We start from the raw sequence: 20,645 nt of genomic DNA on the forward strand, positions 1-20,645 counted from the left end.
CACTTCCAACTAATGCTGTGAAAGTGGGTAATTTGAATGAATTTAAAAGGAGTTTTCATGATGATGATGATAATGTATAAGCTCTGCTTCTCTGCATTATTTTGCTAATACTAATATAATTATTGTCTGTTTTCTTATATGATAGTTTTATTATTTTACATGATTGTTTTACAGACCATAATGCATAAACTCAAGCCATGATATATGCAGGAAAATTCCAAAATGTCTGGCTAAAGTTGAGGAGTAACTGCCACTCACCAAAATGATTTAAAAAAAAAAAAAAAAAAAAAAAAAAATGCATATGAATTCATTCATAAGTTCAGAAAAGCTCCTGTGCTAAATTATAGCCATATTGCTACTTTTAGTTGTGATCCTGAAATGTGGTGTTTGGCAACTTCCATATCACCAATATTAATATGGCTTCCTTGAATAGCAGTACAAGTGTCAACACATCTTCACATTGACTATTGAATGTTCTCAAAATTATTAGGCTTGTTGTGGATTGTGTGATAGCTGGTCAAATGAGCTCAGAGACTTCCTTTGGCACCAATTAGAATTGAACAGACTTTTAGGAATCTCAACATGTAAAAATCCATGGGATGCAAATCTGATAAGTATGGAGGTCACACACTCAGCCCACCTTAATCTACTCAATAGCCAAGATAACTAATAGGGGAATTCCATTATGCATTAGCCACATGTGCTGTCATCTGTAATGGTACATCTTACAATACAGAAAAATCATTTTCCAAATAAATCTGTAAATATTGTTTCTGAGTTTACAAAGGTGTGTATAAGGATAGTACATTGGTCTGCTCAGTCACCAATGATACTGCCCCAAGCGTTGAATTGAACTGTTGCTGATGGTGAGAATAACCAAGCCACTGAGGATTTTCCTCTTCCATTGCTGCTAGCAGAATGCAATCTTATATGAAAGTCTCATTTGCATGCTAGATAATTATTAGGTGAGAGAGAGAGAGAGAGATCCTTTATTTACTATAAATGATAAAGAAATAGTTGCTGCTTGTGAAAGATTCTCCAAACCATTCCCTCTGGGACATTGATCTCTGCCATTAGCCTTCTCGTTTTGGTTTTAAAATTCATCCTCAGTCTGTTTCAGAACTTGTTCTTCTAACTCAGGTACTTTCTCCCCCCCACCATCAGAGTTCACAGATGCAAATGATCTGTTTTCTCCAAGGCAACAGTAATGTCCTGATATGTTTTCCTTTTGGGACTTATGCTGGGAATGCTTCCTGGTATAGACATCTGGTTTCCCTGCTATGACCATTTTCATGTCCATACTTGAAACATATATCCATCATTTCACTATTTAAATAATGAAATGAATTCTCATGTCCATGAGAATCTGTAATGAGATTTATAAAAAAAAATCAGTTGAATAGCACTTCTGACAGTATTACCAACAGGAAGTAGTAACTTCGTAAGGAAGCATTTCTGGACCTCCGTTTGTATGAATTTTTTTCTTCATTTTGGTGAGTAGAACTCCCTCACAAACTCTGCCACAGACTTTTTACAATTGCCATGTATATTTTTTAAAACAGAAATTATGAAGTTAAAGTCATTACCAACTAAGCTGTAAGTATAGAAACTGTGCAAGGAAATCCTTTATTAGCTGATGCAAAGGTTCTAAACTTGGGACATTTACTTATAATTCATGGCATGGATTTTAATTTTACCTCCATTTATTTAATGTGTAGGCACAATTTTTGTGACCAGGGCAGAACTAGTTTTGTAATGTGCATAGTCATTGTGAGAAATCTCTTAGTTTATCAGCAGGATCCTTCACAAGTTACCTATTGTGTGCTTCACAGTTAGACTTCGAAGATAGAAGCCATGTGTGTTGTCTATCTACTGTGGACTTATCTCACTGAGTAATTTTTCTTCTATTCAGATGGTATTTGAACTTCAAAAAGTCCTTAGTGGTTTGTCAAATTTTTATATACTGGAAGCATACATTTAATAATATATTATCATGCTTTTGTTATTAGGTCCATGTTTATTAGGTTGGATAAAAACTGAAGCCATGACATAGTAGATTTTAGAGTTCAGTTATAATCCTTATGGCAGAGGATGAAAAGATTTGGATGAATATTTGTCAGTGGAGTGCGTGAATTTCTTAACCATTCTTAGTGCACAACACCAAGTTGTCTTAAAAGTAGGGTGAGCTGCACACTTTTATGTACAGCTCATGCATTACATTGAATGTTATAAAATAATATATAAAATTTTATGAAATATATAAAAACACTGGTGTTAATGTTAAAATAGCATCAATCCCAATTGTTCTTTTAATGTTTACTGAACTCAGTGATATTTGTTTCTTTCCTTTTTTATTTTAGGCTATTCATAAAGTGAACTCCGATTTTGAACTAGCACCCCCACCATATATACCAGCTTATACTTGTCCCCTTCTCTATGAGTTAAATGAAAAGAAAGAGAATGTAAGTGGTCTTGTTTGTATATACAGTTATTACTGTTTAAAGTGGTTTCTTAAATATATAAAACTGATTATGAAAGTAGTCATAATCATAAATTTGAGCACCAAGAATTGAGGCTTAAATTACATCTTTTGATTACAGTTTTTGTTACCTAAAGGATTATACCTTACTGATATGGGAAAATTACAGATGTTATTTTGAATATATTTTAGGTATATGTTAATTACACATCTTTTGTTATTAAAGCACTTTTTACTTATATTATTAGATATAAGTAGAAAATGTTTGCATTTTTTTTTACATATATACCAACATAGCTGCCAACCCTTCAGGTTTACAGTGGCAGATTCATCTTTTTGACTTGATTTGACTCTTTTTCTATCTCCCCATTGTAACACAGTTTATATCATAGTTTTTTTGCAATCTTTTTTGCGATATTGTAGTTTTTTGCTATAACTTAGGTTTTCCTCCATCTTTTTATTTTTTGCAAAAAAATAATAAAACTATTAAAATCAAAATTTTTAAAAATTGCCATGGATTTCTTCTTATTTTCTTTAACAAACGTGGCTATGTTTGTTAAAGAAAAGCCTGGAAAGCAAGGTAATGGAGATTTCCAGGACTGCTGAGAGTCATAGTGGAACAAGTAAATACATGGGCTGTGTTAAGGTAACTAAGAGAAGGAACAGGTGCATGTAAAGGCTAGGAGTATAGTTAATAAATTTGATCAGCTTGAAGTGCTAGTGAAGACATCAAAGGCAGATATTGTTGGTATATCAGAGACGTGGTGTCACACAGATATAAGCAGTGCAGAATTGGAATTTGGGTAGTACAATATGTATGGGAAGGATAGACAGGCCAGAAAGGGAGGAGGGATTATGCTGTTAGTTAAGAAACATATAAAATCTAAGGAAGTGCATCCAATTGATGTTGGTGGACAATGCAATGTTGAGTCTGTTTGGTGTAACATTAAGCACTGGGAAAGGAGAAATGAGAGTAGGCATGTGTTATAGGCCTAATGAATCTGCTGAGTATAATGAGCAATTGTACAGAGAAATAGTGGGCCAGTAAATCAGAATGTGGGATTTTAATTAATCCCCCATTATACAATCGTATAATGGGGGATTTTAACTTTCAGATATTGAACCTTCCAGATACTGACTGGAACTTGTGGATTGGTCACTCGCACACTAGCAAGACTTTTGTGGATTTATTGGATGATTGTTTTCTACAGCAACATGATTGAGAGGTAAACAGAGAGAGTAATACCCTTGATCTGATTATCAGCAGTGATTATTCATGCATTAAGAATTTGCAGATAAAGGAACCACTGGGTGATAGTGATCACAATGTATTGATGTGGGAATTACTTAAAGATGTAACTACCATCAAGGCTAAAGGAAGGGCTATTGCTTTCGTAAAGGTGACTACAGGGGCCTCAGACAGTTTTTAAATTCTGTACAGTGCGATCAACTGATGATGTTACCAACATCGAATTCTAAATGGGAAGCCTTCAGGGACTTAATTTTGGAGGCTACTAGGCTTTTTATTCCAACTAAGAAATACTGTTCAAGGTTTAGGCCTAAATGGATGTCAGATGAATTAATGAGGCTTGTGGCAGAGAAGAAAAATGTATGGGATGCATATAAATTATCAGGTGACACAGAAGCCTATGGTGATATAAACTAGTCTGTAATCAAGTCACAAAGGAGGTTAGGCAGGTGAAGGCAGATTATGAGAAATCTTTGGCAAAGGATGCAAAGAAAAACAGCAAAGTGTTCTTTACTTATGTAAACTCTAGAAGGAAAGGTATGAATCAGATTGGACCACTTAACGAAGATGGGCTGACTATTGATGATCATGCTAAGGTAGCTGATAAGCTGAATCAGTATTCTGCATCTACATTCACACATGAGGAGTTATTCAATGAGGGGAATGGCAGAATTTATCGAACTCTAACAGGGAGCTAAGTGATTTTATAATAACTGAGAGCCACGTGGAGGAGAAATTGTTGAAGTTAAACATAAAGGCACCTGGGGTGGATGGGATCTATCCAGTTATATTAAAGGAGGCAGCAAAAGAAGTAAGCAAATCCTTAGCCATAATTATGAGAGCTTCCTTGGATTCAGGGGAGGTCTCCATGGAGACCTCCCATGGGAGGTTTACACACCTCCAGACCAGGGGAGGTCTCCATGGTCTGGAGGTGTGCAAATGTATCACCAATTCACAAAGGGGGTTTAAAAGGTGACACAATGTAAGATGTAAAATCTTACATGGTTAATATTTAAAAAAAAAAAAAAGTGAGATTTATGTAAAATAAAGATTAGGATATGGCAATATGGGGGAGCGAACCTTACAAGTCAAGGGATTAAATTAGACGTCTGTACAAAGGGAGCGGTAAGTGGAAAGCTATTAGCAACCTGGGTACACTCGATTCCCAGCTCACACAGACAAACCAAAACAATAGAAGCACATAACTACTGCTATTAGCAGAAGGTGGCAAATCTGGTAAACAATAGCGCCGTGGAACATGCTACTGTCAGGACATTTCTTTAATCGTGACACCTGGAGAAGAGAAGATAGTATATACGGAACGAAATGCTGGGAATTAGATTTAAGGCTGGCGGCTGGCTGTCGTGATGGAAAATTTGTTAGATCGTGGGAAATTAGTCTACCACAGTGTAACTATAAGCGGCTGACTTCAAAGGTACTGACAGCCTGAGAAATTTTACAAAGTTCTCAAAATAAGAAGGGATAGGGCACTAAACGGACACCGTGAGAAAGATTAAAATTAGCTCTGAAGACACATACAGCTTGAGAAATTTTAAAGGACGAATAGGAAATAGGGAAAGTTGATAAAATGAATAAGATTGGTCAACTGAAAATTAGAGCGGATTTGACTATGTAGGCGGTACAGAAATTGAGATGAAAAAAAAAGTGAGTGAAGAGGGGGAGAGAGGTCAGACCCCGCAGTTGAGCATTAGGTGGATGGTTATGGAAATGAGTTAGATGTGAGACCCCGCAGTTGAGCATTAGGTGGATGGTTATGGAAATGAGTTAGGCGTCAGATCCCGTAGTTGAGCTTTATGCGGGTGTTTACGAAAATGAGTTAGGGGAAGACAAAGTGAGATTCTTGTGGGTGTTTGGGGAAACGAGTTAAGAATGACAAAGTCGAGATTCTTGTCAGAGTTGTAAAAATGAGTTAGAACAGACATTTGGGTTTTTCGTCGATATAGGTAAAACTGTGTTAGTAACATGTACAGTTGAGAGTTTTGTTGTAGTAGAAAATATGTGTCAGTTAACATTTGAGCGTTCGGTTGTGTTGGAAAAATGAGAAGGGTAGCGCCCTGGGAAGTTTTCTTCTGGAAAGAGTTTTAATAGGTGGAGCGGAAAAAAGCGAGGGTAGCCCCTATGAGCTTTCTCCTTGTGAAAGGTTTTAATAAAGTGGAGAAAAAAGAGCGAAAACTGCAGAATTAGTAGCTCGATGGAGGAGCGAAATCTGCAGAATCAGTAGCTCGTGAAGGAGCGAAAACTCGGAATTAGTAACTCAATGAGAAGGAAGGAAGCAGTGAATGGAAGGTAGCCAAATAAAGTGGAGGAAGGACGCCAGATCCATGCAGCAAAGAGTTCCTGATAATTATCTATAGCAGTTCCAGGTGAAAGCAGATGAAGGAGAACCTCAGTGAGCCAAAAATGGAAGTTTGAAACCTCCCCGGAAAGGAAAGAAAAAAGATAATAGTAAGTAATGTAAGTTAACAAGGACTGTTAGGAAACAGTATAGTGATTAATTAAAATGAAAAAGAGTAGTAGCACTAAAAGTAAATTGATAAATAAATTATCTCTGAAGTAAATTATAGATATACAAACAGAGTTTAATTATGTAAAAAAGGCTATTGTAGAATGCAAGATAAACAAAAGATAAGTAATAGATTAGATTGTTGTCAAATGATTATATAATGTGTTAGGAGGATAGTAAAGTTAATATGAGAAGGTTTTATAATGTTTTAAGGATAGATAATTGTATATAGTGATTGTATTAATGAAGAATTGTTGGTTCAAAGATAGATAATTGAATTATAATTGAATTGAATTCAATTAGATAATTGATTGTTTTAAGGATAAATAATTGAATATATAGTGTTTGTATTGATGAAGAATTGTTGGTCCAACTGAAGACTAATAACAAATAGAGACTTTAGGAAAGTTAAGATTGGTCTTCAGTGTATTGTAACAGAATGGAGAGAACACAGAGTATAATGATGAAAATAGCATATTGATTGTTAATATAAGAATAATATATGCAAGGTATCCTATATTTAACTTTGTATGCATATTACATGTTTTTTTATTCAATTGCATATTATGTTGTATATATATATATATATATATATGTAAATAAACTTTGTTACTTATTAAAATGTGTTGTTTGTTATTCCTGAACACTCAGCCTGTCCGAGGAGAATTATAAATAATTAAGAAGTTCCCTCGAATTTGGAATTCTCCTGTAAAGTAAAGTCAGATGTGTAAGTGGGGAAATAAAAAAAAAAGGTGGACAAACATTATAAGGGAACAAATAAATAAATAAAATAAAGTAAAATATATAAAATATATATCATCATTTTCTTTAGAAATTCCACCCCCCACAACAAGTAACTATAGACTGGTTAGTTTAACTTATGTTCCGGGGAAAATAATTGAATCACTGGTTAAAGAAGCATTGCAGGATAATCTAGACCAGACTGCAGTAATAGTTGAGACACAGCATGGGTTTGTTAAAGGGAGGTCTTGTCTGACCAATTTGATTGGATACTATGATATCATATACTTGGATTTCAGGAAAGCTTTTGATACTGTTGCACATGGAAGACTGCTGTACAAATTGGAGAGGTATGGCATTAAGGGTAAGTTGCTACAGTGGATAAAGGGATGGTTGAGTGGGAGACGACGAAGAGTGGTAATCAATGGACACTGCTCTTCATGGACAAATGTTATTAGTGGAGTTCCCCAGGGTTCGGTGGTGGGCTCATTGTTGTTTGTATTTATCAGTGATATTGATGAAGGTATATCAGGTTTAATGTTCAAGTTGGCAGGGTTGTTAACAACAGTAATGACAGTATGCTACTCTAACTGGATCTAGATAAGTTCGGCAAATGGGCTGAGAAGTGGCAACTGAAGTTTAACCTTGACAAATGCAAAGTACTGCATATGGGTAGCAATAGCCCAAGAGAAACGTACCAAGTGTGTGGTACTACACTCAGGGAAGTGGAAAGTGAGAAAGACTTGGGGGTAATTGTGCAGTCAAATATGAAGTTTGCTGAGCAGTGCAGAGGGACTGCCAGGACAGGTCATGGAGCCTTGTCAATGATATATAGGAATTTTGCTAGCAGGGACAGGGAGGTGATTATTCCGTTAATCAAGGCAATGGTCAGGCCACACCTAGAGTACTGTGTACAGGCCTGGAGGCCTCATTTTAAGAAGGATGCAGAGTTGCTAGAATGAGTACAAAGAAGGGCAACAAGATTGGTGAGGGGTACAAAGGGGTGCTCGTACCAAGAAAGGCTAAAGTTCTGCAAATTGCAGCACCTGGAGTGTAGGCACCTGCGAGGTGATCTGATTGAGGTGTATAAGGCCTTGAATGGGTTGAGCAAGCTGAATGCTGATGGAATTCTTTTGCTTGCTCAGATTAAGAATCTGAGGGGACACAGTTTCAAACTGAGAAAGACAGTTGTAGAATAGATGTGTAGAAATTTACCTTTAGCCAGAGGATCATTGATTGGTTGAACAGACTTCCATCTTTTGTTGTGGAAGTTGATAGCCTAAATAAATTTAAGGCTGAGCAGGACAGGCATTTGGAATGAATGGAGGGGTGAAATGGTAGGGTTTTTTGGCTGATGCTTTCTTGCATCATATGCCTCTACTAATGCTAATGTGAACACTTGAGAATAGTTTGCAATAATTGTTTATTTAGCTACTAAAAAAAAAGCAAATTTTATTCTGCAGGTTTTTCCTTTCCCATGCAATGTATATGATGTAACCCAGGAATGATACCCTCTCTTAGTTTAGAAAGGAATAAAGAGTAATAACTTTAAGAACTTGGAAGTTTGTAAAAACTAATATCGTTAAATATTTATTTTCAAAAAATAAATATCTGTAACTTATGTAACTAGAAATATGAGTCAGAACACCCCTCTCCCTTGTCAATAAATTAGTAAAAGCTGTCTTTCTTTTATGTACAATTATAATATAAAGAAAGCTGCCTTTCTTTTATAGCTGCCTGTCAGTCACAATTATAATATAATTGTGACTGACAAAAAAGCAGCTTTTAATAATTATAATTATAGTGACAATATGCCATGAATGTCAAAACAAGTTGATGGATGATGAACTGATCAGTAGTACTCCATGACATTTGCAGCAACATCTAAAGGTTTTTACATAGGTAAAAAGAAAAAATCATTAGTGCAGTTCTGTCAGCATTGTGCACTGAGTGTATTATATTTAATTCATTCATAGCAGAAGTTGTATAACTATGAATACATTTAGTTTGGTGGCAGCTGACTTTCTATAATGAGTTCCTAAGACCAAAGTGTTTTTTTATGGCATTTGAAAGTCTGCTGAACTGAACAGCAGACTTTCAAATGCCATAAAGAAATTCTGCCAAACAAATTCATATATAGCAAGTTACTGAGTTTTTAAGTAAAGTTAAATATTATTTGAATTAAGTTAAATATTATTGAACTTAAATATAATCGTATTTGGAGAACCAATTCTTTATCCAAAAGCACTATTCAGTGAATAAATTTTTCAAACCAAATTGATTATGAATTGATTACACCAAAAAAAAAATACAAATTTTTTAGTACCTCTTAGTATCATTAAAGATAAAGAAATAGATATTTTGTAATATCTGTCAATTTCAGTGTGAGAACCTACCAGATGCCATTATGAAAGGAAGAATTGATGTACAGTGGTCTTTGGGTGGGAAAAGTGAATTAGGATGCTTGAAATATAACAAATTATCCCAAATTGAGCTCAGCATTTTAACAGTTCCTAATAGCAATGCTGAGTGTGTGAGAATCATCCAGGTAGCAGGGGGAACCAAAAAAACTGAGTTCTTTTATTTTTGGTGAAACTTTGGAAATGTCCTCAGCAGCCAAGTCCAAACAGCAGTGCTATTGTTATACATAAAACATTGACGACTCAGCATTTCCAAAGAGGGCAAAGTCTGAATAGTATCTTTCTCAAAGCAATCATAATCATTTGGGGCTGTATAGCAGACAATCTCTAAACAGAAATCCACAGATAGAAAAATCCTAGATAAGCTAATGTTTGAAAGAATACTAAATTGGTAAACATTTATATGGCTGTCTTTTAATATAAAATGTATATGTTGACAGTAAAATTTAACTTATAGTGCAGTGTGGACTTTAAAAAGCTTTCTGCCTTTTCCAAACAATCTTCTGTTTTTCTCTGCTTACAGTTACTGTTCTCTAGTGTTTTGAAAGTCAGAAGTTAGCAGCTCTGTGCTAATTATGCCCTGCTCCCCCACCCTAATATTAGAAACCATATCCTATTTGTATTGACACTGTCCAAAGAAATTATGCTCACATCAATTAATCATATGATATGACCACATGACAACTTTAATGCCTTAAATCCTCTCAGCATAATCAACATCTAAAACTCAGTATCATGATAAGCAGAATGCAGGCCATAACCAACTGCCAAAATTTACTTATTATTGGTGTGTGGGGCTACAGTAGTAAGAACCATGGCTATCATGAGATTGTCCAGAGCTATAATATACAAGATTTATAAGATATGATTTAAAGATGGAGCATCATCCATGTCCAGAAGGAGTAACTGTTGCAGAAAGAGACTTTAGTGTAGGGCTGTGATGTGAAATCACAGTCCTATATGTGTCGAAGTCCGTGAGCTATTTGAGCAGGTTTAAACTATTTCTGTTCCTCTACAGCCCATTACACAAGATTGTAGTGGATTGGAAATGGATTTATGAGGTAGTCTGATCTGATGATTTTTTTTTTTTTTTTTTTTTATATTTAATCTTGAGAGTGAAGACAGCTATATGAGATGAATCCATCATGTGTTGCTCCTACTGTACAAGCTGCCAGAGTTGAAATAATTGTGGAGAAGGGGTGGGAACATTCTTGTGGTACTGCTCCACTGATATGTGTGAAAGAATGGCAAAATGCTGCTATGTGTTGAAGAAATTTATCAGCATGTATGAAGTGTGGCTACTCAAATGCATCAGAACTCAGTGTAGACAAAGAAACAGGTAGACAAATTTAAACTGAAAATTCAGGCATGAGAAAAGTGTGAGCCTAGTGTCAGAAATTTTGAATGAAAATGTTTTGAAAAAAATTGAAGATCCGATTTTCTGAGTACTGTAATTAATTATTTGCAATACAATCCTCTAGACAAAAAAAAAAAAAAGCATGTCAAAATTGAAAACCATGCTTATTTTATTTGACATTTAAAGTGATTATCATGGTTGAATACTTCCCATCAAATCAGACATACTACTTTGCTGTTCTCACAAGGCTGTATGAAAAAGTCTGAAGGAAGAGACTTGAATTGGGGAAAGATGGTTCGATGCTCCATCAACACAATATTCCAGCATGCATCATGCTTTCTGTTTGCCAGTTTCTGGCCAAAAAGCAAATCCTTTTGTGTGAACATGCACCCTACTCTGAGAGGCATCAGTAAAATGAATGAGGACAAAATTTTCAAGATTATAAATGATGCTAGAACTAGGGGACATAAATTCAAGTTACAGGGGGAAATGTTTAGATTGGACTGCAGGAAGTTTTATTTTAGCCAGCGAGTTATAAATTACTGGAATAAGTTGCCTTCATGGGTGGTAGAGGCCGACAGTTTGGGGAAATTCAAAGGTCATCTGGATAGTACTTTCGGGTAAGGGAAGCGCATAGGATGATAGGTTTAATTTCCTTTTATTTTATATTTTTTTATTAATTATTATTATTTAGTTATTTAATTTATGTTATTTTATTTATTTTTTATTTATTTATTTTTTTGGCTGGTGCAGCATAAGCTATAGGCTTTCTTGCACCATGCGGCCGTTATTAATACTAATACTACTCACCAGACCTAGCCTCTTGTGATTTTTTTCCCTTTTCCATAAACTGAAAATGTACTTAAGGGAACCCATTTTTAGTCCATTGATTAAAGACATTCAGAAAAAGTTACTAAAGTGTTAAAAGGGCTTACAGAACATGACTTCCCGAAATGTTTCTGTGACTTGGAAGAAATGTATGGAACAGTGCGTGCAAGCCCAAGGCAGTTATTTTGATGGGGATAACTTGTAAGGTACAAAATATTTCATTATATTTATTTTATTGCAACAATCGACATTACCTCACTTGCCCTAAACCATATGCCCTAATAGCTTAAGCTCCATGACCCACTTGCCCTGCACGGCCTATCCCTTTGCCCTATTCCCACATTTCCATTGTGTGTATGTAACTGTATTCTGTTTTTTTGGAGCGATAAAAATGGACCGCAAAAACATAATGAAATAAATAAACAAACGTAAAAATAAATAAAAGAAATAAACAAAAAATAAATAAAAATACAGCAATAAAAATTATTGGTTTGTTAATAAATAATTTATTTTTCTTTATGTATAAATGTTTCAATATCAAACAAAGAAATAAACAGTTTAAAAATACAAATGCAAATTATTAAAGTTTCAATTATACTAAGTATTAAGTGGAAGAAAGTAACCAACTGCTTGTACTAAAGTTTGTAAATTGATGTCCCAGTTTTGTCTATCTGCTGTTAATTTAATTAATTTCTTATTAATGCTCTTGTATTTACGGTGTTTATGAGGTAGAAGTTGTTTATTTACTGTGTTTATTCCAACATTTACTAATCCTAGTATATTTTTAAGGTTTTAATTTTTTGGAGAGTCATGGCCTCAATTAGAACACCGTGCAAACAATATTCTACAGAATTTGGGCAATTTTTTTCAATTGATAAATAAAGCAGATGCTTCTTAAGGGAAATTTAAATAGGCCTCCTACCTTAAAATTGAATAACTAAACCATTAAATTAGTCAGGAATTATAAGTACCTTGGTATTATCATGGATGATCGGTTCAGTTTCATCGCTCATGCCCGGTATCTTGTTCAAAAAATTAAAAGTACTGACTGGAAAGATCATAAGAATCTCCAAGAATGTATGGGAGTACTGACTGGAAAGATCATAAGAATCTCCAAGAATGTATAAAACCTATCACTTTAAAGATGTATTATAAATGTGTCTTCTTACCCATTATTTGCTATGCTGCTGGCGCTTGGGGCTTCCGGATAAATATTAACTCAGTTAGAAAATTTCTTACTCAGGCTCAGTGCTTTTTTATTCTGGTCATAACTAGGAACCGCAGAACTGTGTCTACGGTAGCTCTACAGGTATTGAATGGAAGGCTTCCTATTCAGTATGAGGTCATTTATCATTATTTACAGTTTTTTCGTAGGAAGGCAATTCCTGCAAGGTTAGGAGAGTATGCTGTAGATTTGGATATGCCTGTCAAGGAAGATAATGAAAGAATTAGGAGAGAACTTATAAATAGTTGGCAGTCTTCATGGATGGCTGCTGATTTAGGTAGAGCTACATTCAAATTTTTTCCAAATGTGTCAGAGTTTCCTAAGCAAAAGGTGCCCTGGTTTTGTCCAGGCCTAAATTTATCATTTCTACTTTCAGGGCTTGGCAATCTGAACTCCAAGCTGTTTGCTTTGGGGTTGCCTGCCTTGCCACTTTGTATGTGTGTTGTCCCAGAAACAATAGAACACTTAGTTTTTGATTGTAATTGTATGTAGATCTAAGATAGGAATTAAGAGTCCTGACTGATGTTTACCTGGAGGATGAATTGCCTCATTTGGTGGAGACAAAGGAAATTTATATGGTCTTCTCTAGTTTTGCAGATAAGGTGTTTAAAAGACATAAAAGACTTGGGTAGAAATCACTAGAGTTTATTAATTTAGTGTGGTTTTGGTTTTCACCTTGTTCTGGAATGGGTATGAGTTTTTTTTTTCTAACTGATCTTTTAAAGCTTTGTTCCTTGTTGAACAGGCTGGAATTAGGTTATTTTACTTAGGATTAAAGATAGACATAAAGAACTGATAGTTTTGATCTGGTTTAAAGACGAAGTACGAGTGAGCATATTTGGGTTGCCTTGATATAGATCAACCGATAGAACTGATTAAGACTGGGAAATATTGAAATGATTGTCTTAATTTAACACATACAGTTTGTGGTTACTTGAAGTCTTGAAAGATTGACTATGTAATAACACAGCTGTCGGATTGCCTATAGGAAGTTACCATGTAAGTGAAGAGGTAATTTCGTATAGTAATTTGCAAATGAAGTTAGTACAGTTATGATGCTGTTGTGTCAAGGAGTTTAATGGTAAATAAATTGTGTTGGTATTGTGGTGGGTCTGTGTTAAGTTGGCAGTAGATGTTGGATGTAGACCAAGGTTACATAATGGTTCTACGTCCAAATGCAAAAGTGTAATTTTGTATATAGTTATTCTTTAATTGAAGCTAAGATGTAAAGGAATGCAAATTTTAATTAATTAGTATTTAGCCATACAAAAGAAGAAATTTTGGCTAAGTTCCCTAATTCAGATGAGCTATTTAACTTTGATGTATAAGTATTATGTGTATGTTGCTGTTGTGTCAAGGAGTTTAATGGTAAGGGAATTGTGTTGTTGGTATTGAAGTGATCTGTGTTATGTTGGCGGTAGATGTTGGATCTAGACCAAGGTTATATATTGTTTTTACATCCAAATGCAAAAGTGTAATTTTGTATATAGTTATTCTTTAATTGAAGTTAAGATGTAAATGAGTGTAAATTTTAAATAATTGGTATTTAACCATACAAAAGAAGTATTTTTGGCTAAGCTCTCTAATTCAGATGTGCTATTTAACTTTGATGTATAAGTGTAATTTGTATGTTACTGTTGTGTCTAGGAGTTTAATGGTAAGAGAATTGTTTGGTATTGTGGTGGCCTGTGTTAAGATGGATCTAGACCAAGATTACATGATGGTTCTACATCCAAATGCAAAAGTGTAATTTTATTGTTTATAGTTATTCTTGAATTGAAGTTAAGATGTAAATGAGTGCAAAATTTGAAAGATTTGGTATATAGCCATACAAAAAAAGTTTTTTTTTTTTTTTTTTAAGCTCTCTGATTCAGATGAGCTATTTAACTTTGATGTTTAAGTATAATGTGTTGAAATTGCTGTTTTAGCTCCATATAGTACTGGCCATTCCAGTGTGGTTCATATCTGGTTGGAAGAATGTTTATTTGGATTTGCTCTGGTCTGGCCTCTGTTTTGATTGGTTTGTCTTTTAGTTATAATATTTTGACTTAGCACTATAGTAATATTCTCTTTATCAGAATTCAGTTTGTATTTTGAGTAATCAATGCTTGACAATTTTCTTTGTAAGGTTTTGGCTTGTCCCCCATGTGAGGAAATAATTTCTGTAGAGGAATTGAAGAAATTTGCCATAGAACAAATGCAGCAGGAAGATGATTTCATAATATCAGTCCGCTCAGTTGCTGATACATCACATCCTGATGATAGAAAATTGTACTTGGTATGGCTTTCTTTTTAATTGAAAAAGTAATAACTTTTCAAATGGTGATGAAATAACTTTTAAACTTGTAGATTTGTATCTTGGATAACTTTTTAAATGTATAGTATTTCAACACATGACTGATTCAAGGCATCTATCATAGTAAGGATGAACAACTTGTTTTCATTTGATGGGCACTTGAAAATCATTTTACTTATTGGTGGCCTGTTAACATAAGCTATACATAAGTCACAGTAAGAAAAAAAAAAACAAAAAAACCCTCCTATAATCTCTAGAAGTCATATTTTATATTAACACATTGACTGCCAAGCTAGTTTAAGAAAAAAAATTCCCCAGGGCCAAAAAATATTTAGTAAATAATTTGATTAGTAATTCTAAAATAAATATTGAAATGACAGTGTTATGCAGTTTTTTTCACTTAAAATATCAAAAATGAGTTTTGTTTTTTTTTTTGTGTGTTGCATATATGTGGCCGACGTGGCCTAATAGGTTACTTTATTTCTTGAGATGGTGTGTCAGCCACATACACGTGATGCTAATATGGCACACATATGATGGTCATTTGTGATTAGTTTATTGCACGTGCAGCGCATGCTGCAATAAAACTAATCGCAATAAAATAAACTCTCAAACATCGCAATAAGTTTGTCAGTATTGTTAGAGATTTTGTGAAAACAAGTTCATTAGCACACTGTATTATCCCCATTATTATTATGTTGTGTTTTTCCACAAGTTTATATAAGTGTGTTGTAAAAAAAAAAAAAAAAAAATCTAAACAGCAGTGGCTAAAAGAAAATTACTAAAAGAAGAGAAACTAAGAGAAATTGCTGAAAATCTTAGTAGTAGTTCTGAAGATGAAAAAGATTTTGACTGATGATTCGGTAAACGATCCTGTCTGAGATATTTCTTCAAATGAAGGAGATACTGAAATACTGGAAAATATTGAAGAAGTGTTTCAAGACTGGATGGAAGAAGAAAACACAGATGAGCAATTTGAAAATACTGAAGAACCTGAGACTGAAGCGACTGAAACAAATGACACTATTGAATGAATTGAATTGAATATGAAGGACGCCAAAAAAGATTTGATTTTACAGGCAAGTCGGGACTGCATATAGATGTATCAAGAAACATTACTCACCTTGAAGCATTTTCATTATTTTTTGATGATGAAGTAATAAATCTTATTGTAACAGAAACAAACAGATATGCCGAACAGAAAATTCAGAGTACCCGAGCTTCGCAGCAGAGTCGTCTAAAAAAGTGGGTTTCAACAACTGCTGATGAGAGGAGAAAGTTTTTCGGGCTTCTTATGTGGATAGGACTAGTAAGATTGGGCAGTATTGCATCTTACTGGTCAACCAAACCTATCTATAAAAATAATTTAGTAACAAAAATTATGTCTCACAACAGATTTGAATTGTTGTTGCACCTCATTCACTTTTCAGACAATGAAACCACTGCCGACCGGGCTAGCCAAGTGGGTCAAATGCCTGCCTGGCAACCCAAAGGTCGCGGGTTCGATTCCCGCCTCGGGCTTGGATCAAAGTACTGCAAAAAAAACCTTGGGAGGTGCATAATGGCCACAGAAGCCTATGCGCCAACAACTACCAAAAAAAAAAAAAAAAAAAAAGAAACCACTATTCCAGGTGACAGGCTCAGTAAGATACAACTCCTGATAGATGTTTTGCAGCTGAAATATCAGAAAATATTTTCCCCAGCGAATATTTCGTCATTGACAAACCTCTTATTCCTTGGAGGGGCAGGCTGATATTCTGACAGTATATTCCAAATAAAGCACACACGTATGGAATCAAGCTGTTCAAGTTATGTTCCACTGAAGGATATACCTGGTCGAGCAAGATCTATTCAGGTAAATCTGAAAATTATATAAAATCCGTAGGTTTAGCTGCAAAGGTCTGTGAAGAGTTATTGCAAGGACTTCTAAATGAAGGTTGCACCTTGTACGTAGACAACTTTTATACCAGCTACTATCTGGCATTATCGTTTCTTCATAAAAAAACTCACGTTGTTGGTACATTACGAACAAATAAAAAATTTATGCACAAAGAAGTCATGTACTCAAAGCTAAATAAAGGGGAGATCACCAAGGAAGAAAAAAATGGAATTATTGTTCTAAAGTGGCGAGATGCTTGAGATGTGAGACTACTAACAACAAAGCATGCCCCAGAAATGGTTGATGGACCCTCCACCAGTAAAGGAAGACGGAAAGAAGCAAAAAAACAAAAAAAAAACACTTCCTATTCTAGCTTATAATAAGGGAAAGGCAGGCATTGATCTGTTGGATCAAATGGGTTCGTATGCCACAACGCTAAGAAAGGAGATAAAGTGGTACCGGAAATTAGCAATAGAATATATACTCGAAACATCAGTTGTCAATGTGTACATGGTATACAAGAGTGCTACGTGAAAACAGATAAAAATAAGAAGCTTTCAGGAAGAGGTAGTTACGGATTTGCTAATATAGAATGGAAAGAGAAATGTGAAAAGCCAAAATGTGGTAACACTCATATACTAATGACAAAAATCGACGCGAACAACAAGAAAGAAGGATGTGCGTTTTTTGTTACGCAAAATTGAAAGAGTTGGAAGGAAGATAAGTTGCTAACAGAAAGGGGAAAAGAGTTTCGATGTATTGCCCAGACTGTATTCATCAGCCTTTCATGTGTTTGGAGTGTTTTGGACAACACCATAAATCAAAATAAATATAATTACAATTTTATAATTTTGTAATTATAAAATTTGTAATAATAAAGAATTTTTAAATAATGACCAGTTACTCGCTTATTTTTTCTCATAGTGGCATGCAAATTTCATCACATGTAACACCGGAGGCCTCGCTTTTAAAAAATAACGTAAATTTCCAACAATCGTCAGCGCTATACAGCCAGTACATCTCCCACTGAAACAGTGGGTGTCGGCAATATATGTCCGACGCGGCGCCTGCAAAACGTAAGGGTGTCAGACATATACAGCCGACGCGGCAGTCAACGTATTAATACTAAGTGATAAAGATATAGTTTTTTTTCTGTTTTTCAACTTCATATCCTTAAATTTGAAAAAGATAATAGTATTATGCTTCCCATCATCCTTTAAATATAAAAAAATCTGTGCTCTATATTCAAGTCCTTAATGAAAAAAATACTGCACTTCTACTTCCAATCTGGAACAAGAACATTATTACCTTTGTTTATCTTTCAATATGAGGGGGGGAGGGGCCTCATCATCAATGAAATACGCTCACCTTCTCCATGCAACAAGAATAATTTGTTAGAAAACTTTAGTAAAATCATATCCTTGTCCTATCACAGTTCTCTGGCTAACAGAATTAAGGATATATTTTAGCATACAGACATAAAATTAGTCTTTTTATCATTCTGAATCATCAGTTCCACTTTCTGCAGTATAAACAAATTCCTTTTTAAACTTGGTGATTTAAGTAAATAGTATATCTAATTAGTTGTCAACAAGGCTGTTCAGCCAGATATTGGATCAGCTTCCACCAGGTATATACACTCTGATATATCAATCATGCATGCTTATTTTCATGAATACAGCAGACATACAAGAAATGGAATTACAGAACTTATGATACATGCACATGATCATGAATAAACCACAATTAGATAATACCAAAATCCTAATTAAATTAGCACATTCACTGCAAGTTGGAGCATATGTATGATCGGGTTTTTAATCCACCTGGGTGAAAAACAATCCGACTTTAAGAACCATTTTTTTCCCTCTTATTTGCCAGAAGAAAAACCAGATATTTTGTCAACAACCTTCACCAGCAGCTGACTACTTCAGCCATGGTGAGAAGAAAGTTCAAAAGTCCTCTGCCCTCCCCAGTCCAGATTTACTGAATTCCATGATTTTTGAATTCAGTTCATTAAGCTCATAGATCAAGCCAGCAGCAAATCTGTTAAGCAACAATTATAAACTTTGCACTATAGAAGAACTCATTATAATGAAATATAAATTAGAAAATTTGTGCACTTTATATGTCAGACCCCCAGTAGATTTTTATAGTGTCTGGTTTCTCAAGAAAGTTAAGCTCTACTAGCCAATCAGAAATGAGTTCTCCATTTGTTGAGATTTTTCCTAATATTTAAAAATCCTTGTCTTCCCATATGTATTATGTACATGGCAGTTGAGAATGAGCTTCTGAAAATATTGTCTCTTCTTATTATGTTTATCTGAGAGTTACCGTATTCAATTTTACGTTTTTTTTGCCAGTTGTCAAGTTTCGACACTCAATCAAGCGTACTTCGGGGAGATAACATTTTAATGGTTTTAACTTATTTAGTCGTCTTTCTTTTAATTTAACCATTTACCAGATGGAAATTTAAATATGAAGAATAAAAAGGTGAGTTGTTTTTGAAGCTGTTACTAAATAATTACTATTAAATATGTCTTGTTAAATGAAATTATTTCTAAAATTATTCATAAAACAGAATAAAAAACTTATAAAGGAAGAGAAGAGAAATTATTTATAATTCCACTGCATTCTTTGATATGTAGCACAAACAGATTCGTTAAGCTGATTAATGCACAAGGGTGTCCAGTATTCACATACAGGTGATACACAGAATAATTGGAATGCCTACAAAAATGCGGTCAATAGTTTTGTGCCATCACATGCATCCATGACTGCATTGATATGGCATGGTCCTCTAGACTTTAGAACTGTCCTACAGGCTCTGGTACCATCCAAAAGGAAGGGAAAAAGTGTCCCTAGATCATCTAGAACCATTCTCAAGGAAAGTCACAATTCATACAAATTGGATAAGTGGTGATGAAAACCTATCATAGTTGCCATTCCAGAAACTCATATGGTCTATGGAATCGAGGTCAGGTGACTTTTTGAACCACGGCTTGACAACTTTGTGAGGTGTAATATTGTCATCCTGGATCGACAGAAATGCTTCAAGATCTGCTATAAATGATCACTTAGCTTACACCGGTGAGATAGCCATTTATGGGATAAGAGGGCCCAGGCTATGCCAAGTAGACAAGCCCCAACCCATTATAGAGCCACCAGAACCTTGACTTTTAGATGCAGACATTCCAGCCAGTAAGTATTGTTTCTTTGGCTATCATCACATGTACCCACACCATTTACCACAAAAAGGGATAAGGATGACTCATCCAACCATTTAACATTATGCTATTATTTAACAGTCCATAGTCTGCCCCATGGCTGGCATTACTGGGTGTGTAGTGGGCATTGGGTTGCTGTTCATAGTGAGTATTTTGCATAGCAACAAAGGCATGGTGTCTAGCCTTGTGCTGCTGCCTTCTGACCATTTACATGGAGACAGGTTTCTCTAAAAATCTTGTCCACTATTGCTCATATGCTGCACTTTGCAATCAAAAATAATGATCAGATGTTCCTGTTTTCATATATGCATTGTCAATCGCTGTTACATTATAATGTCCAGCTTCTGATTATAATATCATAATTCAAGCAGCATGCCATGTACAGTGGACAGAGCTATGACATGACCAAATGAATAATAA

The 20,645-nt window shown here is 34.8% G+C and overlaps 1 protein-coding gene across 1 annotated transcript in view; it reads left to right on the top strand.

Moving 5' to 3' along the window:
- The window catches only part of PolrMT (mitochondrial RNA polymerase), a 395,821-nt gene that overhangs the window by 85,797 nt on the left and 289,379 nt on the right, over positions 1 to 20,645 (top strand). The window contains exons 7-8 of the mRNA XM_090374544.1: positions 2,361 to 2,462; positions 14,952 to 15,101. Coding sequence (XP_090230670.1) covers positions 2,361 to 2,462; positions 14,952 to 15,101 — 252 coding nt within the window. The remainder of the gene's footprint in view (positions 1 to 2,360; positions 2,463 to 14,951; positions 15,102 to 20,645) is intronic.

This window comes from Mastigoproctus giganteus, chromosome 5 (genome assembly GCF_048544385.1).
Source record: "Mastigoproctus giganteus isolate SK-2022 chromosome 5, ASM4854438v1, whole genome shotgun sequence".
Lineage (NCBI taxonomy): Eukaryota > Metazoa > Arthropoda > Arachnida > Uropygi > Thelyphonidae > Mastigoproctus > Mastigoproctus giganteus.